This window comes from Calidris pugnax, unplaced genomic scaffold (assembly GCF_001431845.1).
Source record: "Calidris pugnax isolate Ruff unplaced genomic scaffold, ASM143184v1 scaffold56, whole genome shotgun sequence".
NCBI classification, from domain to species: Eukaryota; Metazoa; Chordata; class Aves; order Charadriiformes; family Scolopacidae; genus Calidris; species Calidris pugnax.
This window is the reverse complement of record NW_015090839.1, coordinates 3,065,536-3,089,254: the sequence shown is the minus strand read 5'-3', so window position 1 is coordinate 3,089,254 and position 23,719 is coordinate 3,065,536. Positions and strand designations below refer to the sequence as shown.

General features: G+C 39.8%; 1 protein-coding gene across 20 annotated transcripts in view; it reads left to right on the top strand.

Moving 5' to 3' along the window:
- NRXN3 (neurexin 3) overlaps positions 1 to 23,719 on the top strand; it is a 925,309-nt gene that overhangs the window by 658,298 nt on the left and 243,292 nt on the right. For all 20 annotated transcript variants that reach the window (XR_001412019.1, XR_001412018.1, XR_001412017.1 and 17 more), the window contains one exon: positions 17,351 to 17,532. Coding sequence is in view for 16 of the 20 variants with exons in the window: in XM_014941879.1 (XP_014797365.1) it covers positions 17,351 to 17,532 (182 nt within the window). In the remaining 4 variants the exon portion in view is untranslated. The remainder of the gene's footprint in view (positions 1 to 17,350; positions 17,533 to 23,719) is intronic.

Sequence of the window (23,719 nt, the reverse complement as noted above, 5' to 3'; positions counted from 1 at the left end):
TAGTTTAGCTGTAGATAGAGCAGTGCAAATTAACTTGCACACAGTCTTAAGCTCTCTCACAGCGTAGAGCCACTTGACCTAGCTCGGGAGAGAGGCTTGTACATCTTTTGCATTGTTTGGTTTCTAGCTTTTTCCACTGGATGGCCCAGCTGCTATGTAAATGCTAGCAATTCTTCAACTTCCTTTTGGTCTGCCATGACAGTAATTGATTGCTGATAGACTATGCCTAATGCCAAAATAACTGGACAGAAATGTCTATTACGTTACGCTACTATGTGTAGTATAAATCTACTCTGGCAGTGTTATGGGAGGGTTGCCTTGAAAAAGATAGATCCATCCCAGGTACTCATGGAATATGCTGTCATGGAAGAATGTGATTGATGGAGGAAGTTCTTACATATACTGCAACAGGTGGAAAAAGTCACTAGTAGTGACTTCCACTTTCCAATGATTGTTTTTCCCCAGTATTTTCCCACTATAATTTGTTACAGAAGGTATTGTATTTGAATATGAATTAAGATGCAAGCAGATGCTGCCTGTAAGTACTGCAATGGGCATAGTCACTGACCTGGTATGAATCGCTCTAGATTTTCACTTGCTGCATGGTCAGAATGGCAGTCCCTTTCCTTATGTTTGTGACCTTACTGTTCTGTTGTGCCAGCTATTGTCACCTTATCAATTCAGCATTTTATGAATTTACTGGAGAATCAAACGGAGAGAATAAAAGCCAGAGGCTCCTTTTTAAATATAAATAACTTTGAGGATTAACAAAAGTGACATGGAAACTGATTCTATATAAAAAGCAATGAATACATGTACAAGTGTGTTAAGTATTTAAAAGTTTTCCCTGTATGGAAGCCACCTTTCAGAATAGCCTGTGAAGCTCTGAACAAAGAAAAATGAGCCCTTTGAACAGCCTGTGCTTCTGAGACCAGTGAAAGAAAATTGGCTTTTCCTGGAATTTGCTTTCTGCTCTAAGTATGCATTCCAATGTATTTAGTACTACTGAAGGGAGGATACAGCTGTCAGAATGACATGTTGGAAGGACTTCACGGGGGGGAAAAAAGAGCAGCTTCTGCAGGCTTTGCGGGTATCTGGTACCAGCATTCTCTTCTGGAGAAGCAAAAACAATTCTGTGGTAATCTTGTTCTGTAGTAATCTTAGTAATTATTCAAAGGAGCAGATTTGTGAGTTGGATTTGGAGGAAAACACATAAAGCAGAAGAGCCAACCTATAGCTCCAAGTGTACTGCATGAGAGAGACCATTCAACTTATCCTAGATGGGAGAAAAGATCATGTTAATGAACTGGAATTTTAGGCCCATTCCCACAGTTTTCTGGATTTGGAAGAAAATAGGGCATTACGGTATCCAGAGCACTGGTAGCACTTGGTGTGTTTGAAGCTGTTAGCTAATCAATCGTATTGCTCAGGAGCAGCTTCTGCTGTTTGATGAACTAAGTGGTTGATCTTGGAACAGGAACTTCTCTCTGTTTTCAGGTCCTTAAATAGATGAAGTAACACTTGCTTGCAGGCCCTGAGACTGAAAGTGATTGCCTGAGTTGTCACAAGGGTAGATCTATTTTTAACGGGACTATCGAGGATAGCACATGTGAAGGGAGGAAATTCTTTCTAGGATAGTAAAAGTAATAAGATCCAAGAGCTATATCACACTGTAGCACACTTTGATCTTCAATAAGTATAGTGAAGAGTTGTGAGGTGCTTTGAGAGAAAGTAGGTGGGGAATAAAAAAAGCAAATAAAAACCAACAGAACACTGAAAATGTTATTAATGGAATATTATGACTGGGGAAAAAAAAAAATGGCAATACTAGAGAATTACAGGCTAGTCAGTTTAACACCAGTTCCTGGGAAGATTACAGAGCAAATTTGCCTAGAAGCTACTTGCAAGCACACAAAGGACAAAAAGCTCACTTGGAATAGCCCACATGGATTTACCAAGGGCTGACTATCCCTGGCCAACATCATTGCTTCCTACAATGAGACTGGCTTTGTGAACAACAGGGGTACAGGAGATGTTTTTACACCTTGACTTCTGCAAAGGCTTTGCTACAGTCTCCTGCAGTATCCCTGCATCCCAGCTGGTGGGATATGGGATGACAAGAGGGGTGGGAAATTGGCTGGACTGCTGGTTCAAAGGGCTGTGCTCAGTGGCAAAAAGTCCAACAGGCAGCTGATGGCTAGTGATGCCCCCCAGGGGTCGATGCTGATGCCAGTGCTGTTTAATGTCTATGTTGATAAGCTGGGTGATGGGACAGAGTGCACTCTCAGCAAGTTGGCAAACGACCAAATTGGAGGCTGTCGTTGATGAGCTGCAATTCAGAGGGACCTTAAGAGGTTGCAGAAATGAGGCCATCATGAATCTTGTGAAGTATCACAAAAGCAAATGCCAGGTCCTGTATCTTGGGTGGAGAATTCCAACAGGCTAACAGGCTATGGTCCAACTGACTAGAAGAAAGCAGCTGAGTAGAAAAGGTGGGTAGCTATCTGAATTTGAGTCAGCAGTGTGACCTTGAGGTAGAGAGGGCCTATTTCAAAGCAAGAATGCAGCCAGCAGGCCAGAGTATTCCTCCCCTCTAGTCAGTGCTTGTGAGACAACATCTGGAGTACTGTGGCCAAGTTTGGGCTTCACAGTAAGATAAAAGTATTCAGAATGGACCAAGTCTAGCAGAAGGCTGCCAAGGTGATAAAGGTGCTGCAAAACACGACAGATGAGGAGAATCTGGGAGAACAGGGTTTATTCAGCCTCAAGGGGAGAGCGGGAGAAAATACTATTGCAGTCTTTAATTACCAGACTAGGAGTTTGTAGAGAAGACTCATCTTGGAGATGCACCACAATAGTATGAGAAGCAATGGGCACAAGATGAAATATGGAAAATTATAATTTAAATAGTAGGGTGGTAAAACACTAGAACTGGTTGCCAGCAGACCAGTTGTTAAATGTCCTTTCTTTAGGATATTCAAAACTCAACTGGAGAAGTTCCAAAGGAATCTATTCTCATTGGCCTTGCTTTGAGTTGGAGGAGAGGGAAACTACAGGACCTCTACAAGTTCCTTCCAATTATTTGATGGTTCTTTGTCGCTAGGCATTTGTAGTGGGGAGGCCTACATGTTCTCTATTTTCTATGAGAGTGTGAAGTTATGGTTTCTGATAGTTGAGCCATCAGCATTATTCAGTGCTTCCAGCTCACTTTAGTGCAAGGTGCAGGCATTGGAAATTACTTTTCATCCATATTTTACTGTTGTTATATCACATTCAGAAGGATACTTCTAAAAGACCAAACATAAATGATCAAAGGTTTGAAAAACAAGGATTTATAAAAATGTTGTTTGTCTGTCTTTTTCACCTTCCAAAGAAGTCAGGAGGTAAGTGATTATGTGCTACCTGCATGCATCTCTAGCTGTCACCTGTAGAGCTCTGTAGGATGCAAGTGCTGCAGTTTGAGGAAGAATGAGTGACCCTTAACGTGGGGCTTAAGAGGCATTCTAGGCCTGGAGATGAAAGGATGAAGAACAAATCCTCTGTATTATTGAAGCGTGTGAAAGGCATGAAAGAGCTAGAAGTAAATCAATAGTTTGCATTTATAGCACAGGAGAGAGGAAAAAAAAAAAGATATACTGGGATTTATTTTTCCAGCTTATTTGAGAGAGATTTCTTTTCCCCTTCAGGAAGCACAGAACTGAGCTTTCTGGGGAATTGCATGCCTTTGGCACCCTGGAAGATTTACCCAAAAGAGAACTGCTCCCTGTCTTGTCTCCCAAATAAATGATTTGGTAATTAAATGCTTTATTGGGACTATGGCTGGCAATTCACAATAAAGCAGTAGAGACCAAAATGAAAATATTGACGTTTAGTGCTTGCAGAGATGGAGATTAATATATACTTGAAATATGAGTGAAGGAAATATTTACCAATTTCAATCAAAGTTTGTCAGTGGGAGTAGGACATGAGGTTAAGAGGATGTGCCCTACCCGTTTTCAGCTGTTCATTCAGCTTTATTAATTTAACTTATCTCTCTAAAACTTCTTAGTGATACCCATTAAATACCATATGGTTCACTTGCTGCTCTAAGAAGTCTTCTCCATGTCTAGATAGGTATTTGGGTAGCACCTGTCACTGGTCTACGTTAGCACTGTGTGGTGATATGGTGCATTACCTTTTAATATAGGGACCGATTGATTTCAAAGGCAAGCAATTTAAATTCTTTCTCTTAGTTTGTATAGGCCCCCTTCAAGAATAGGAAATGCCAGGGCATTTAAGATCAAATACCATATACGGATGAAAAAACATAGCATTAAAGCTTAATTTAAAATGTGTAAGAACTGACAATAGCCTTCTCTGCGAGGATGTTATAGATATTATCTGTAATATTCATAGAAACATTGCTTCTCTGCCTGAAGTCACCTAATACTTTCCAAATGGAGGGAGGTTGCTGTGATCATTAGATCAAATGTGATCAGTCCGTAGCCCTTTAATTGTCCTCACTTGTGCGACACCTTCTATTGCTCTGTGCAAATGAAGGCCACAGACTCAGGATCTCTCAGGTGTTGGTGTATTTTAGGCTAGATTGTAACTGCTGAACTTCTCAGGAAACAATAGTGACGAAAAAGCTTTTAGAGAGTGGCTGAATAGCGAAGTCATAAGAGTTCTTGGTTGCCTCTGCCAGAGGGAAGAAGTGTTGTGTTTTTTGTGAGCCAAAGTGCTTCATGCAATCATGTTTGAAGGTGATGGGTTCATCATGGCCATGGGAATATTTTAGTCACCCAGTACTGCTGAGGCTGGGATGTTGTGTGCCTGTATCACCCTGCTCCTCTGGATGAGGCCCAGATGCAGATTCGCCCCTGAATCTCATGGCAGGTATCATTGCTGCCTGTAGCTGTAAGATGGAGGCCACTCCGGTGTGGTGTAAAAACTGTGGTGCTGAGCTGCTTTCTAGTGAAATGATAATAAAGGACTAGGCTTTTGTGGCTAAACTTCATCTTCTGACTTGAAAGAAGGGTAGCCAGGCATGGGAGATTAGATGTCTCCCTTGAGTGATATTACATTTGTAACTGGGATAGCAGAGGACGCCGGGAAAGAAGTAATACCAAAGACAAAGCAAACTGGCTGAGGGGAACGAAGTCCCAGGTCAAGGTGAGCAAGTTATTCAGAATCACTCTGCTTTTTCTCTCCCCTGCTGACTTTCTTCAGATACAGTTGTTCTTGAATGATCACAATCAGTATATCAAAATAAACGCTTTATAGAGTAAGGTAAAAGGAGTTGCTGGCAAGACTGTAAATCCTCTCGTGGAAGAAATGATAACTCAGCTCAAGAGCCCTTTTGTCCTGGCAGTGCGGGAAGGATATAAATTCTCTGAAAGTATCTGTCAGTCGGAATTGCTCTGCATTCATCATGCCAGCCCTCTGCATCATTCATGAATGTCATAAGAGACTAAAGAATTGGCACTTCATGGTGAGAATGATTAAACAACCATTACACTTGTCTTTTACTCTGGCATGGTACCTTTTAACAGATTGCCTGTATAATGCTCATGTATGTCCACCTCTCATGGTAGCTGGCCTTTCATGGTGGCAAGAAGAGGAGGCAAAAGCAAGAAAAGCAGCATATCGTTTACAGAGTAATTTGTATGCTGTATTACTAGCTCTGGATAATTTTAGTTTTTACACTACCACTAAGTGACCTTGGGAAAGGTTAGGAAGACCTTAAGCTGTAGCTTAAGAATCAAGACTAGAAAGAGATTCTTTGGAGGGGAGTTGAATGGGCTGAGATCAGTAGCAGCAGTTTGGCCTCCATCCATCCTCAGCTGTATCTAGGCCATTTTGTTACCTTTCTGATTCTGTAAAACTGTATGAACTAACATCCCTATTCTTCCTCCAGGCTCCAAAAGAGCTATGAATCCTGCTATGCTTCTCATTGCTAACGGTAGTATCTGTATTCTACTCCTCTGGCGTGCTGCCTTCTGGGCTTCTCCAAGGATATCCTCTCTGTGCGCTCTTTTATCAGGAAACACCAAGAAATAACAAAATGCATCCAGATTCCAGCTCCTTTTTGGCAGCAGAATACAGCTAAGAAATACTTCTATCTACCTTTACTGAATTTAGTCAGTTGTACTTAATGAAGCCTGTTTTCAGGTGGAAGCTAACTTTGACCCCAGTAAACACATCCTGCAAGGGTCACAGTAACTGGGCATGGTTTTCTGGGCACTTCTACTGAGAAAATGTCATATTTCAGTTGTAGTGTTTATAGTTTCTTTTGATCTCTTCTTCAGGTGCTTTGTGGTTTGAAGCCTTTTGTCTTCCTGTAATGAAAGTTCTATATTTGTTATGAGCAGTACGTTTGGGTTTTTGGTAGGATGTCTTTCATTTTCTGTGGTGTGTTTAAAAACAAACAAACAAAAACAAAACAGCAATAAAAAAAACCACCACAACCCCCCAGAAAACCCCAAAACAACAAAAAAACCCTCAAGGAATTGTCCTTGTGGACCTTTTCTAGATTGACATCTGTCATGTGGCTGCCTAAAGCTGTGGGGGCTGAATTTGATAACTCAACTGCTCTCTTTACTGAAAGAGATGACTGTAGGGCTGTGGGTGGTGGTATGATAAGTCTGCAAGTCAAGGTTGACACTGAGAGGATAGATATAGGGACAGATTATTATGTCTTCCAGTGTAAGAACTAGGCAACATGTAATCTGTTTAGCAAGAGCAAGTTTGAAGAAGGTGATTCTTCACATCAGAGAATCACTCGTGCTGGAGGGAGACCTTGGGAAGTCTCTAGTCCTAACCCCTGCTCAGAGCAATGTCAGCTGTGAGGTCACATCAGATTGCTTGGGGTTTTATGTAGTCAGATCTTGAAAACCTCCACACACAAAGACTCCAAAATCTCCTTGGGCAACCTGTTTGACTGCCTGTCTGTCCTTGTGAAGAGATAGCTTTTTCCTTCTACCAAGTCAGATTCTCTCACTTCAAACTATGCCCATTTCTTCCTGTTTGCCATCTGCGCACCACTGTGAAGAGCCTGCCTTTGTCTTCTCATCAACCTCCTTGAAGGTGCTGTGAGGCTGTCCTTAAATCCCCTTGAAGTTTGTCATCTTCAAGCTGAACAAGCCCAAATCTTTTCAGCTCGTCTCACAAGGAAGGCACTTCAGCCACCCATCTTCATGGCCCTTCAATGAACTTGCTCCAGTTTGTCAATATCTGTCTTATATTGTGGTCCACAAAACTGGATGTGTGCATTGAGTAGTGGGGAATAATCACTTAATCTCTTAACAGGCTATGGTTTGGTGAATAGAGCACGGGATGCTGTAGGCTGCCTTTGCTGTTGGAGCCCACCGCTGGCTGGTGTTCAGCTTGCTACATCAGTGGTAGATTTGTGTGAGTCATTGCTAAAGGTTTGCAAGTCATTACTGTGAACGCATTCAAGGAGAGACTGGATAAATAATTGGAATTAAGATCTCTTTGGGGTTACAAACCACATGAGGCTGAGTTAATTGCTGAAAAGGCTCGTAGTCTGGGTGTGTACCTTAAAGAAATATGCTTGCTTTACTCTTAGTTTTCCCTAGGTGTCCGCTTAGGATCGGTGCTGAAGACGTGACAGTGAACTACCCAGATCCTCATCTGACTGATTATGTTGTTAAAATGTAACTGAAGATATTACTGAAATGTTTTCCTAGTTCCAATTTGTTATATTTATGTTGGCGTGCCTGTAGTCATTTGGGTCCATTTTAGTCCGCAGTTAATCCCTAAATTCTTTCTGAGATGATAAACATCTCCAGTATGCCCCATGGCAAATTCAGATTTGGGAAACCCCTCAATTTTCCCAGTATCCCAGATCTAGGGAAATTTGTTCAAGCGTAAGCTCTCCTGGTTCTTCTAGTAGTTGTAGGAGTACTCCCTTGTTCTCCCCCTTTTCCTCTCCCAATCTTTTTAATGCAGTGTAACTAATAAGAAGTAGCATACTGTCTGATCCGATTGTTGGCTGATGCACACATACTGGGAGGAAAATGACTCGTATTAATTTGCTGTCATTAAAAGAGACAAACACAGAAAGCAGGCATGATCCAAATTGCTGCTTCAGTTTTGTGTTAGTCTTGCAGATTCTGTAATTCCTCCTCTTATTTTTGTATAGAAGCAGCTCCTTCGTATTTTAAAGCTGGAAAGGAATTTAAGTTTCATGTCAAACAATGTCTGCTTTTTGAGACGTGAGATGAGTATGGCTTTCAATCTGGGTCTCAGAGGGTTTGTCAAGAGAAGAGCATCCTGAAAGGAAAAAGAGCTACTTCATGAAAACTCCCTTTAAGCATGGAAGCATGCTTTATTTAGAGGATTAGACTGGAAGCTTTGCATTTTTCAGGGCTTTAAGTTTTCTTCATTTTTAGTAAATTTAAAGCTCTTGATAAATAAAAGGATGTTTCAGCAGTCGTGTCATGAAAAGTAGCAAGTCTCCATTTGTTTTCTCCTAGGAAGGTTCCTGGGATGGAATGATCAAGTCAGCCAGATGATGATGATTAGATCCTCTGTAATCTTTTTCAACCTCCCTCCCCCCATTTTTTTTTGTTTGTTTTTTTTTGTTTGTGTTTGTTTTGGTTAGGTGGTTGGGGTTTTTTTTGTTTGTTTTGTTTGTTCGTTTGTTTTTGAGGTTTTTTTGTTTGTTTTGGTGGTTTATTTGTTTTTAATCAAGCATGGGTTTGTATGAATAGATACTAGACCTTTTAAACTCGGAATCTGGGAAAAGCAGCGACTGGGGCACAGAGGCATGCACGTGCCAGAGAGTAGATCTTTAGGAGAATGAGGAGGTAGGCTGGTTCTGGTTGATAATGCTCAGTTTTGACTAGACTTCTATTTCTTGATATGTGTGATTGAGTGACAGTAATGCAAAGGCATCCCTGGGATCTCCTGATATTGCAGATCATTCCATATGCTGTAAGAACATTGGCATATATGCTAGAAGCAGGGAGTGTGTATCAATGCCTAGCTTATTTTTTGTCTCCTGAGTCCTGATTCATTCTTTTGCCTAAGAACTTTTTTTATTTAGCGTGACATGAAGTGAGATAGGAAGAGGAGGAGTAAAATAAAGATTAGGATAACAATCTAGTTGAAGTTTAAGACTGAGGGTAACTGGATGACAGCTTATAACTGGAGAAGGAAAAATAGTTGCTGTCAAAACTGATGCCTTGGTAAATATGGAAGGGCAGAAGGAATGGGGCTGGCATGCTGCTTGGTACTAGTGCTGTCAGTTTCTTTCTTTTAATCTGAAAACCATATACTAATCTGAAATTCAGGCAGATCACTTCTCACTTGATCTTTTTCTCCTCCATTCTTGATTTGTTTGGTAGTGGTAGCTGGAAATGTTAGCATACATCTAGTGGAATAGCAAGGCAAAGAAGTATATGCAGTGCATTTAGTTGGCAACACACATAGGAGTAATTTTAAAAAAAAAAATCACAGAAGCTGGAAATGTGAAACACCTGTTAGGTCATCTCTAGACAAGGCAGTTGTTCCAGCACACCTAGAGTTGACCCACTTCAAGTGATTTCAAGAAATGAATAGTCAGACAAATCACCCATGCTATTTGGGAGTATATTGCAAAACTAGGTAAAAACTTTACCAGTTTTTGCCACTATTTTTCTTAATACATGTAGACACTGTTGCATTTCTTTGTACTCAAAATATTCTTTTGTCACTCTTTCAGTTTTTTAACTCTTAAGAAATCCACTTAGAAGTAATTTGGGGTTGCTCAGCCTGCATAGTCTGTTTTATGTGTCCAGAAGGGGTTAAATTGGAAAAACAACTGTCAGAAGCTTCATTTTTACTTGGCCAATACATGTTCTTTTGACAGTGTACAGGTACTAACTGATATTTTATCGTCTGTGTTGCCACGGGATAAACTTTTGGGGAGCAATATTTGAAAGACCTGGTGCTCTTTTCTGATTTGTGCAATGTGTATTGTTTAACTCCCCCTTAGAGCTGATGTTCAAAGCATGGCTCGTTTTTCCTCAAGAGTGTAGCAAGCATAAATAAATAAGATGTTGCACTGTCTGACTGAGTTAAGGCCTGAAGAGCTATGCCAGTGTTGTTTCTCTGATTGGACACTAAGTGGTCACATACGCAGTTTACCTTAAGTTGTGAACGTATGGGAGAGACCTTAATCTTTGGGGCAGTGACCAAATTAATCTGCTCAGATTTCAGACAAAATGTCCAATTTTCTTTATCGGAGTTTTCTATTAGAATAGAAATTGGGTTTAGCAGCTCTTCTTTGTTACTTTGTTCATCGCTGCTTGCTATGGTAGAATATAATATATATATATATAAAATACCATGGTTTCGGAAACTACGTTTTCATTATGTGACTAAATGATGCTTCCTGCTGCAGCAACTTTCATCTCCTTACTGAGTTTCTGCAGACGTATGCCTGATCTCTTCTCACTTGCTTTTATGCCACTATTTTATCCAACTTGCATTTTTTTACTAGTGCCTTTTCTGGTGGGGGAAATAGCAAATGAACCGCCTGGACCAGGTACAATGAGACAAGGGTCACCATTACTTATTCTTTCATATTTCTGTAAATTTGTCAAAACTTCTGCCATTTCTTATTGAAACTTTGTGGGAATTTTTGAATGTCCGCATAAAATACTAGGTCTTAATTCTCTAATTGCCCCTTTAAAGGGCTGCTGATTAGAGAGCTGCTAATTACAGGTGCTACCAAGGTTTCTTTCCTGATATGAATTGGGTCTTCCTTTGCTTATGTAACTATCTGTGGTCACGGACAGTGTATTACTGATTCCATCCTTTGACAATGTAACTTTGTGAAAATAACCTGGATTTCAGTTTCCTGCCAAGACAGAAGAGCAAAATGCCACCATCACAAATTATCCCGTAGTTGAACTGATAGCTTCTTGTTAGAAATCAGAAGGTTGTGATTATTAATAAACATGGTAGGACCTTTACACCAGCATATGAAGTACCCCAAGAGACTCATCAGAATTACTGGAGTAAGTAGAATATATAGTAGGACCGTAAAGGAGGCACAAAAAGGGGGGAGAAGAAGGGAAGTCCAAAAAAACCAAGCAATGGGTAAAGAAAATGCAACCAAGTTCTTTTCTTCGTATAATTACAAGTCTTTGACTTTCAAATGGAAGACACAATTTCTGGGATTGTAAAACTGTTTCCAGTCCTTTTACAAAAATGTTAAGAAGTAAGACAATATCTATACTTTTTAAAAAGTTCTATGCAACAGAATAAAGATGTAATAATTGAGGGAAAGGTGTATGCCTTAACTTGCATGTCAATTTCAGTAGGAAGTTGTTATCGTTAGGTTTATGTACCTCATGCTTTTTGGCAGATTGCCACCACAATCAGGGTATTTATTTAACATTGGGTCCTGAGTGGCAGGGGGCTGCAGAGCATGGGAGAAGACCATGAGCTGCCCTGTGTGCGGTTGCAGCCAGCTCCCATGTGGATGAAAACAACCCACCACCTGCCACAACTTCAACCTGCTGGAGGAGCATGGTGGTGCTGCTGCTGGGAGTCTAAGAAAGGGCCACAGCCCCGGAGGGCAGGAGGTGGTGTGGGAGGGATGCATAGGAGGATGCACGAAGGGAGGAGGCATGCGGGGGGGCAAGGAAGGAGATTCTGGGAGAGGCACGTGGAGGGGGACATTGGTGGGGACATGCTGGAGACGTACTGTGTTGGGTGAGGCATGCCTCTGAGGGGACTGCAGCCCAGGGCAGGGCTGCCCCTGAAGGTATTGGGCCTGTAGGTCACCTGTACCAGAGCAGGGACAATCCTGAGGGACCGGGGCATGTGGAGAGAGGGACCAGCACAGGAGCCGGGATACCTCTGGGGTCTGTGCTGGAGCACAGAGAGTAAGAATCCAGGAATGGCAGAAAGAAGCCTGTGTGTGCTGCCCCCCGCCTCCTGCACCGCCTGCAGGGAGGGGAGATAAGGGGGGAGGAGAGGAGGAGGAGAGCTGGTGAACTGCAGTTGAGCTTGGGGAAGGGGAAGGAAAGGTATTTTCCCTAAGTGTTTGTTTAATTGTTTGTTGTCTTTGTTTCCCAATGCCTGAATCGGTAATTAAAAGTTTATGTTAATTGTCAATAAAACTAATTAAGTGAGATTACCCTAGTTGAGGTTGTTTTGCTGCGACAATGTTATCGCAAAGTGGTGTGGGACCCTGGTCATAAATTTTGCTGTGTTAACTCAGGTAATTATTGTAGCTTTTAAATTGGCCTGGGTTCCTTATAATTTTAATCTTAAAAGTACTTTTTAGGTGTTAAAATCTGAACTGTGGCATTCATGGTATGTTCAACTCAACTCCTACATGGTATGTTCAACTCATACAGGTTCCTTATAATTTTAATCTTAAAAGTACTTTTTAGGTGTTAAAATCTGAACCGTGTAATTCGTGGTATGTTCAACTCATGGTTAGGCCCCAGTGCACAGTTGCTGCAGTTAATCCTTCCAACGGTAACCATTTCTATAATACATGTCAAATGTTGCGTTTTCCTGGCCGCTGTGAAGTGGGGGGGTGTGTTGTGCTGTAGCTGAGGCAAAACGGGCTGTTGATGGCGTAGTAAATGCAAGTAGAGAATCTGCAATAGGATATTTAATATGGGGAGATTCACAGGATCCCTAGGGCACAAAAGAAGTTATATCTTGTGCAGATGTGACAGACTTGTTTTCCACTGCTTTACAGGATTAGTTTTAGGCGGGATATAGCTGCTGCAGTTGTACTATGTTGATTGAATGATACTTTTCCTGAAGACAGGTTTTTGAAGTCTTAAGCGATGATGAGGAAAAAGTGATAACTGGTTTAAATTATATGTGGTGGTGCCAAATTCAACTAGATTTTTCTCAGCGCAACTGACTAGGAGGCTTTATTTCCTGTGGCTTAAAGCATCGCTTATAACTTCTCTGTTAGGAATTTTCTGTGAGGAGTGTTTGCCTCAAACCGTTTTGTTTTGACTGAAACTAAATAATCAAACAGCTCTGTCCATGAACATAGCTAGCAGATACATAATTTGCCTAAACTAGATATACAGATTTTAAATAACAGTATTGTCGTGTATCTTGTAACATATTCATCTCTCTGATTTCTAGATCTATAGAAACACTAAAGTTGTAAGCTACAGTTAAAAGTTAAGTCATTTCTATGAAAAGTCAACTGCCGCTCTGCCAAACTATATGCATATGAGTTTATAAGCTTTGTGTATGCTAAACATGTGGTGGTGTCCTAGCAGCTTAAATCTGCAGGGATCATTCCCTCACTGTATATTTCTTCACTTTTCTGAGCTCCCAATGCTGACCAAATTTCATGTGCAGCATCCTAGTACAGTTGCTGAATGTATTCTGTTTCCATTTGTTTTTACATGTTGGTACAGTAAATCTGGCCCAGGGCACTTTGAGAAATGGGATTTCTCATAGCTGACTGGGGAAATAATTTTATGTGCTCATGTCTTTGATTTTTTTTTTTTCTATTTTTTTTATTCTTCACAGTATAGGCTAAAGTTAGCATTATGTAGCTGAAGTGGCGAAGGACTGTAATACAATGGAATGAATCAGTCCTTCAGACTTTTCTATTTTCAGGGCAGAGTCAGGGTTGTATTTATTAAAGGATGTATATAACTAAACCTTGAACAATGAGGAGGAACTACATATCAAGTGGCTGCTCATTAATGGTGTGTTATCCATTGTCTGTCTTGAATAGAAAGTGTGTTGAAAAAAAATGTGTTCTTATGTAATTCAGAAGTCTGTGACAAAGCTTAGGTGCAATGAGAAGATCTCAGGTGGAACAGACTTAAGTTTTATCAGCTTTTTTCCTTCAAGTTCTTCAACAATTAGTCTACAATTATCTGCAAGACCACAAAGAAAGGATAGCTACTGATTTTAGATCAGAAGGGACATTTGGAGGTAAACTAGTCCTACCCACTTGCTCACAGCAGCTTAAAGCAAGGCCAGCCAGATAGAGTTTTCAGGCCTTGTCAAGTTCTGGTGAAGCTGAAATCTCCTTTCTTGAAGTCCAGGGTTGTAATTACACTGTTTGTCTTGATCAATTCTCTTGGAGTTTTAAACTCCATAAACTTGTGGTTTCTGCAGTCAAATAGAAGCATTTAAGTCAAGCTTATTTGTGTTGTGTTTTGGGGTTTTGTGGTCTTGGTGGCTTGTGTTGTTTTGGTTGGGGTTTGTTTGGTTGGTTTGTTTTGTTGGTTTTTTTTAACATGATTGCAGTGTGGCAGTAACTCTTATTATCCTTCCTCTTTGGCTTCTACTTGATGTCTGCACCCTGTGTTTTCAGACTGGAGTGACTATTTTTTTCATAATTTGGGGGAAAGAAGTGGTACCGGTGCAATGTTAATACGCCCTCTTTTTCCAAACAAAGCAATGGGTATCCTGTATACCCTCAAGAAGGGGAGGAAGGGAAGGGATGGGAAGTTGAGGTACCCAACAAACAAGTGGCTTATTATTATGCAGATAATTCTGACCTGGACAATAAGGAAACAACTGCTGGCCACCAGGCTTCAGTTAACAGGTTAGTTTGGGCTCTGGTTGTTGCATCTGAATGATCTTTGTGCACAAACCCAAAGTACTGAGTATCTTCAGGTTAGGCCTAGAAGCAAAGCTCTATGTTCTGTAAGGAGAAAATGAGTTCTGTTAAGCAGTTAAGTCCCATGACAGGCCTATGAAGACATAATTGGTTCTAATTGGCACTCATAGAGCACTGACATGCTCTACCTGCAGCCAAATAGTTCTGAGAGGCAAAGAAATAATCTGTCTTTATAAATAGCAAAGAACTCTCTTCCAAGCTTGTCTTTGCTGCTGATAACCAATACAAAGAAAAGGAGAACTTGCAATTCAAGTGAGAATAGTTTTGGAGAGTGTTTTTTAATCTATGAAGCCATCAACGAGTGAACTCATCTTCATTTATTTAACATGTTGCTATGCCTCATTTTGGTCTGTAATGCAATACACACAACTCTTAAAACAAACTGGTAAATGTAGGGTGGATATTCTTAATGTAGTATATAGTGGGCAGTTGATATGGATGAGAGGAAGCCATAGATAATTCACTACCCAGTCATCTCTAACTAGCTCTTTAATCAAGAGCTTACAGGTACTGTTGGGGATGTGTTTAAAGAGACACACAAAACCCCTTTCTATATAGATTTCAGTAGTTGTGCACCCTCTGTTTTGAGTTGCAAACTGAATGAGGAGGTAGAGTTCAGTCTGTAAAATTAATCTTTCTGGAACTGAAATACGTGCACAGTTCCAGTATGCCAATGTGCTCTTTTGTTAAATCAGAATTATGAGTGAGGTTTCCTACCTTACCCTGATTTCAGAGACATTTGTTTGAATTTACTGGGCATGTTCTGGTGGGTATGCACAGACCTGGAAGGAAAGAAACGTGAATTCATTTTCACTCTGTCATTGAGTCAGCTGTTCACAAATCATTTCCCTTCTGTGTGCCTGAGTTTTCAATGTCTGTTTTGATAACGTGTGCTAAAATGTCTAGAGGAAGCTTCTTAAGCGAGGGTGAAGTGTATCAATTATTTCTGCCGATATGTAGTATTTATTTAGAATTGAGGTCATAAAGAGCTTTAGTGGAGCTGCAGCTTTGCAGGCAAGTGTAGACATTATGCATATATGAACCCACCTGTTTTTGTATTTAATTGCATTTAATTGCATTTATTCTGTTTGGGATTGCTTGATACATGTTGCTGATTGGGATATAGTGGGGGGAAAAAAAAAAATCATTAGTTGTAGTTTCACTCGGGCTGGAAAATGTTCCCAGTACATTGTCTGTACTTTCTACAGATATTTCATGCCTGATGCAGTATGGGAGCTGGTTATTTTTGCTTACTATTCTGGAGCTTGTGACCCATTGTAATACTGCTCAGAAAATGAGGTGCAGTAAGCGGCTGAAGCATTCAGAAGTGTTGTTCCTGTCCTGCCTGTAGGTTTGGGTCTAGGACAGCAATTTTAACCATATTTTCCAAGAAGCTTAGGGGCTGATTTTATGACTACTGAGTTATAAAATCCTGCTTCTAACTCGGAGTGTTGAGCACAAGTGAGAATGTGAACTCCAAATGCTTCTGCTTCTCAGCTTCTTCATCTGCAACAATAATTCCTCACTTGTGTGCCTGTCTTGCTCAGCTCAGATGGCCCTCGTGAATGTGGGAGGACAGTGTTCAGCTTTGGAGAGGTTTGGTGTTGTCCTTAAAAATAAGGTCAAGGAACAAATTCTCAGGCTTACTGTAAAGACGAACGATGCTGCAAATATGTGGAATATATACACAAAATTCTTACGAAGTGTTGAGAAAGGGGTAGTCTCCCCCTATGTGTAAATAGTCTTCAGCTGAAGACAAGCCCAGCCTCAAGTAGACCTGCAAAATATTCCCATTGAATCTCATACTTCTGAAACAGGTGTGACTTGTTTTTTTTTCCTCAACAGCAGTGTCCTATCTGGCATTGTCTGGCATATTAGCACTAATGAAATCATTCATTTGTGATAAGCTCTTCACTTACCTTCTTCTTAAATGCTGCTTGTCTTTATTGAGGAACTAATAAAATGTACTTCATCAGGTCGTACACAAAAGAAATTTCTTGAATCATACATACCTAAAGAGGAAACCTGCTTGTTTGTTTGTAGTTCCCCTGCTGTGGTGTGTGTAGGAAGATGAGGATGTTCTGAATTACATGCATGCGCATTTAGATTACTCTCCTGATGTGTTTGTGAGTCTCGAGTCCATGCTCATCTGAAGGATGAACTTTCCAGGAGAGAATTACACTGTTTGTTACTGAGTCTAATGGTGCAAGGCTAATGGTGAAGGAACAGATATGTTTTGTGTGATAAAAAGTTATTTCACCTTCATATCTCCTTCCGTCAGAAAAAGTATCTAGCATTGCAGAGTCATTGCTCTACAAAGGAAAAATTTCAGTTTTATAGAAGAAGAATACATGTAGGATGTTGGAGAGGGCAGTCTAAAGCGCCATTTCATGTGTCTTATAACAAATATGGAATCAATTCCAATATCAGAGAGAGATCATGAATGTCGTTTGTCATGAAATTGAAGGATTTTAGCATGTGTTGTACTCTTATCTTACCTGAGTCTGAAAATACAGGTTTCTAACACCACCTCTTTGCATTAATTTTCTTGCAGTCTTGTGTTATTAGTAACCTGGCCAGCAGGAGGTATTAATTTCACCCCTTTAACTAATGAAAGCATATGCTTCCTTATATTCCTCTTGGAAGTCATAGCATTGTTACCAGAGTTGGCAAATAAATAAATGAAATGGGTAACTAACACTTTTTTTTTTTCTTTGGTTTTGTTTTTTGCAGCTGGTGCCACATATATATTTGGGAAGAGTGGTGGTCTCATCCTGTACACCTGGCCAGCGAATGACAGACCAAGCACAAGAACAGACCGTCTCGCTGTGGGCTTCAGCACAACGGTGAAGGATGGCATTCTCGTTCGGATTGACAGTGCCCCTGGGCTTGGTGACTTTCTACAGCTGCACATAGTGAGTAAAGACAGGCCCATGTCTGTGCCAGACCTGGGTTTCTGTTAACTGAATACACGTTTGAAGAAAGCTATTATTATAAAATAATATGTGTCATACTCTGCAATTTGTATACCTTCCGCACTCATCAAAATTAACCTGCTTTAGGTAGTTCTTAAGGTTTTGTAGAATTACTGAATCAGATACACCGGGAACCAAGTAAGTGGGAGACACACCAAACCAAGCCAAAAAAATACAAATCTTTTGAGATTCAATTGCAATAGGGTTTATTAAAAAAATGTGGAAATATTTTGTGCCAGTATTAATCTACTGTGGCATATGCCCAGTGATTAATATAGCTGAACTTATGGAGGAGAGTATTGCTATTCTCAGAAGACAAAGAAAGAAATGGAGTGATACGGTGGGGCTTTTTTCCTCACTGAGAAAGTTAAGTGAGAAGTGAGCAGATGCTCAAGCTGATATAACTGATGCTTGTTTTAGCAAGATTTAAGAATTTAATGTTGTTAGCACAACATGAACTTGCAAGAAGAAAATAGACTTTTTTGTGAGAGCAAGTAGTAAAGTAGGGAAACTTGAATGAAGGTGGCTTTAGGGAAAATTGAATTGTTTGAGAAAATGAGAACACTAGGGCTGGAAAGTTTTGGAGTTTGTTATATGATGCTTTTGTTGGGGGGGAGTTGTTTGCTTTGTTTTCTTCTGTAAAAAAAAAAAAAAAAAAGTAGCCAAGAAGTTTACTATGGGTAGAAACTTGTCATGTTACTTGGTGCTCAGATTATTTCCAATGTCTTATTCGTTAATTCACAATGGAAGAGGAGAATAGGCCGATTGCAGGTTTTGAATGAGCTGAGGAGTTGTTGGCATTTCACTGGAACTTGAAGATATAAGTGAACAGGAAGAATGCCAGGGGCCAAAATACAGACCTAATGTGAATGACTGAGGGTCTTAATCTGCTGCTGGACTGTGCCACGTTCCGAACCGTGTTGAAGCACTGACTATATTGCAGGGTGGTTCCGAAACAAGTGTCAGGGCTAGTACTCATTATTAGCATTCTAAGTGGGTTTATTTTGAATTGTCCTGTAAAATTTAGATTCATTTCAATGAGCTAGAATATGGCCTTGAGCCATTAGACTGTCACCAATTCTGCTTTCTCGCTTTTTGTGATATATCCAAATATTTAGTTTGTGTTTTATGCTGGAATGAAAGTGAGATCAAATCCTGGCATTTTTTTATTGCTTTTTCTTGCTTTCTTAAAAACAAACCACAAGAATGCCAGAGACTTCATAAAAGTGAACGATGTTAAGCCTAATGGGTTTTAATTCTGTCACTCAAATTAAGCAAAAGGGGTTGGATATGACTGAATAAGAGAATGCCTGTTTTTCAGGTGTTGTAATACCTCGTGTGTAAAAATGCTGTCAACTGGTGAAAAGTGTAACATGTGAGGAGAGGTGCAGAGATATGAATTTGCAGAGATTATGAATTTGTTCAGTTTTAGGAAAAAAAAAAGCATCTAACATGAGATCTAGTTGCTCTTGGCTCCCTAATGGGATTACATAGAAAATGGAAGTCAGGCTCTTCTTTGTGGTACTCAGTGGAAGGAAGGGGGGAAATGGACACAAGTAGCAAAAAGGAAATTTTGATCCTGCATTAAGATAAGAATTTTCACAATGAATCTTTCTGGCATTAGTGATGAAGGCACATATTTTTCTCTATAACTTGGTCTCAAATATTATCAAGTCTACCCTGAAAGCTTATTCTAAATGAACTCTTTAATGAGTGATCTTTTTTAAGATAGATTGCTGGATAGATTGAAACAAATCAAGCAAATTGAACCTGAAGCGTAAGTGTTCATTTAAAAAACAAACAAACAAAAAATGTTCAGGTCTTTCTCTATCCTAGTCAGTTTTGGAAAGGAATGATGATTTCTCCTGCTTTCTCCTGATATATTTTGTTCAAACTACTCTGCCATGATGCTAGTTCCAGATTATTTTGGGTATCTAAATCAAAGCTATTAATTGTGGCTGATATTAATGCTAAAAGTTCTGTTGACCGCTTCCTGTGTAGTTTGGCCAGTTTTATCCCTGAAGATGTTTGCTAGCAGCAAATACAGAACTCGTTCAGCTTTAATTTCTCTTGTTCTTTTGTGGTCAGGGTGGGTTAGGAAGATTTGTGAGTCATTCATGAAGAGCAAAGGCATGCTGCTGTGCTCTTCTGGGTATGGTATTACTGTTCATCATATATATCACTGACTCTACCTAAATGTTCAGATAAAGAATGTAATCTGAGACTCATGCTGTTATACACAATAGAAAAGTTGAACGGAAACTTTTTAAAGTGTTGTTGGCTTCTTGAATATCTGTAAGACTTTGTTACCTCTGGTTTATGGTTCAAAGCCACAGAAGTGAGCTTACATCAGGATAATTTTGGAAAAAGCCAAAATTGGAAATGGAAGGCATATCTTGAAATGACATTTAAAATGTGAGACCATATAGGACCTCTTACTTAGCAAAATGCATGCAAGCTTTCCATGAGACCAAGATCTTTTGTAAATGACTGAAAACTACTGTGTGTTTTGTGCTGTCATGATCAAAGAATCTCTCTGTCTTCCTTCCTTCAAAACGTTGTTCTTCTATTAGGCCATTTTCCAGTGTCAAGAAAAAAAAGGCAGTGAGGATCAAATTATAATAGAAATACAGAAAAAATAAATTTGCAGATCAGAGCTATGAAAGCAGATTAAATTGATTATAAAATAAAGATTAAAAAATACGAATACTTAAGCAATAAAGCAAATTGTAGGAGAAAGAGAAAATAGGCATTAAAATGGGGAAGACCAATGTTAATGTAATTTCTGTTATGCTTATTTATCAAATGGACTTCTTCAGCAATTATATTTAATAATAAAAGTGGCAGGGATTTTCCTGGGTGAATATTGGAGAGACTTCTTCTGGGGCCCTTCTAGATATTTTAGTCATAGACTTTATTTTGGATGTTAAGTAGTGGATTCTGACGACCTCACAATTCCCTGAGTGTTCTGTTGGTGATAACAGGTGACAAAAGCCACCAGGTGATCATTGATGTCTAATGGGCATCACTAAAGTAAAACTTAATCCAAAAGTTATCGTATGTACTATGGTTTATCAGGATCTGATGCTATTTTAAAGATTGTGAAAGTGGCTCGTACTCTGCTAAGGAAACTTTTTAATAGTTTACCTGCTTTTTAAGTATCATTTATTTTGTAGAGTTTTCTTTATAATCTCTTTCTATTTGTAAAATTCAAAGTAAAAAAAAGAAAAACCACAACAAACCACAAACCAACCTTATTAACAACTTACATATTTGCTTGTTTAATTTACGGTTGTTTTGTTTGGATTCATTTTTTTTAATTATGAGTCTTTCAGACATCGTGGAAATTTATTGACTCGGGCGTCTGTTTTATATGACAAAAAATTACAGCCTCTGAACTATTTTCCCTCCTGATTTACAATGAAGTGTAAGCTGGCAGCCCTGCAAAAAAAAAAATGGATGGCACACCATTCAGATCAGTGTCGTATATGAAGCATGAGATGTTTTTGTGTACAGACTGTAGCACATGGAGAGTGTTGTTATAGCACCAAATCCCTCCTTATGAGGTTGGTTTTTTTTCCCCCCGACAATTCATTCAAAACCCCAAGTCTAAACCTGTACCAGAAAATTGCCTTCCACAATGGATGTTTAAAAAAATACATCTATGAGTTGTGGCTGAATATTCATTCACCTTACACTACCACAAGTATTTGTGATTTACAACATGCAATCATATGTGACACATATATATACACACATAAATATATACACTGCACCACCTTGAAAAATATCTTATGTCCCCAGCAGAACCTCCACTATGTGCAGTGGAGCAGGTTTCCAGTTAGCTGTGTGGGCCAGATAGTGCTGGCACCACAAGGAGCGGGGTGGTAGTACTGTCTCCTGGCCACAATGGGTAGCTTAGGACACTGTCTAACAAGCATTGAGATACTGCATTGCAGATGGGTTCTGAAGATCACATAGAGCCCATCACAAGTGTTTATCTCCTTTCTATAATTATTTACATTAATAAATGTAAGTTGTAAGTCACATCTTCCTTTTTGCTTAGAATGGAAGTCATCTTCAGCTGAGGCTTGCATCTTAATTGCACTCGGGTTCTTTATGTTGATCACAAAAAGATGATTTAAGTGCGTCTGTGTTAATCAACATTGAAGCAGATGAACAGCATGTGTACAGTCAGTTACTACTTTTCCTTAAATGGAAAAGTAATTTCTAGTTTATGACTGGTAAATTTTTGGATTTCTTGAATTATCATCCCCCTCTACTCTGCCTCTGGAGGACTGTGTCCAGTTCTGGGCTCCCCAGTTCAAGAAGGACAGGGAACTGCTGGAGAGTAGACTCTTTCTACATTAAGTATTTGGTCAGGAACAGAGGCCCTCTTCCAGGTAAAGGTTATGCATGATGGGTTGACCCCAGCCAGTAACTAAGCACCAACCCAGATGATCGTTCATTTACTCTTTGGGACAGGGGAGAAAATCAGAAGGGCAAAAGTGAGCAAAGGGCTCAAAGAGTCTACTATATGCAGAGCATCCACACAGAAAGTGGAGCATAAGATAACTGCTTGTGAGTTATGTCAGCTTTATAGTATAAAAAAGCATAGCAATTGTTTAAGACTTCAGATCATTATTTTGCCTGTGAAAGGCTGTATCTGAATGAGCCTCAAATTTGAGGTAGGCACGTCAGTGGCTGTTCTGTCAGCTGGTGCAAAATTGCCAAAGATCCTGACTTTTTTATTTTTTTAATTGAACTGTTTAAACACTCAAGAATCCTGTCCCAAAATGCCCTCAGTTTTTTCCTGTCCTTTTCTAAACTCTTTGGGTCTACGCAGTCCCATGTGTTCGTGCATGCTGCGTTTATTGTTCCCTAGAGCACTGAAGAATTAGTAAAGGAAAACTAATTTGAAGAAAGCAAACGGACCTTCAGTTTTCAAAACAGCTTTAAAATGTGTTACTGTTACTTCTGGTTTTATTTTGAAAAAGTGGATACAAATTCATTATTTATTTGAGCTATTTCACATTATACATAAGAATGGTCCGTCTATTTTTATCTACTAGCTCTTGGGAAGGAGTCTGTGGTAGGAGATCACAAGCTGAAACTAAACCTTGGAAGGCTCAGGAGCTTCTCACCCCAGTGTGCCTGTTTATGGCTGGCACCATTTGGCCCTGTGCCTCATCGAGTTATCTCAGTGACCTTTTGAGCTTCAGTCCCTGCTTTGTTGCCAGTGGCTGTACCAGGTGTATGAATGAACCTATGTAGCTGAGTGCAACGGTGCAGGAAATAGCGCGCTGATGTCCTGTGGCTAAAGATGATGGATTTTAGATCCCTAACTCCATTCAGGTAGTGTAGAAGCATGGTGCTTTGATACAGGGATTCATTAACTCCTCACTCAGCGACAGTTTGTGCACAGGTCCTAGCGCTTTGCTGTTGTTATTGAAGGTTGTGAGGCTGATTAGAAATACGGAAGAAAGAGCTGGTAGGGCAGCGTTAGCATGAGTGGTAAAATTGCCAGTTGGATCACAAGTTAGCCTGATTAGTGTCACCAATCTGAAAATGATCTTGGGGCTTTGGCTCTACAGAACAGCTGAGTTCAGCTGGACAATGGAGAGTGAAAATTAAGAATTGGAGGAGATGGGGGAAGAATCAATGGGAAGTTGCATGAGTAATTTTGTGAAACCTGGCTTAAAGATACAGGTAACTGAATACACTACCTTCGCTGATTTTCCATTAAAAGAGAGAGCTTTGCTGCTTCACCAAGGAAGCAGACTTCTACTAATAAGAGCATGGTTTGCTATAGTGGACAGAAATAACAGCATTTTTTTCAGAATACACACTTGCCCATTTTAGTGTTGTTCATCTTGTAAAAACTCTAGTAACATGGGGTAAGTGCAAGAATAAAAAATACTCTCCTAATTAGAAACAGAAATCTTAACGGGCTTGCTATGTGAGAGATTCGTCCCTTAAATATATAGCCTCTGTTTAAAAATACATTCTGAAGTTCAAAACCTGTTTATTTTGTGAAGGTTCGTCATAGGATTTGTTGTTCTATAAATTGCTATTAAGTGTTAAATGATCAAATCTCAAAGTATCTCACAGTATCTATCCAAAGACC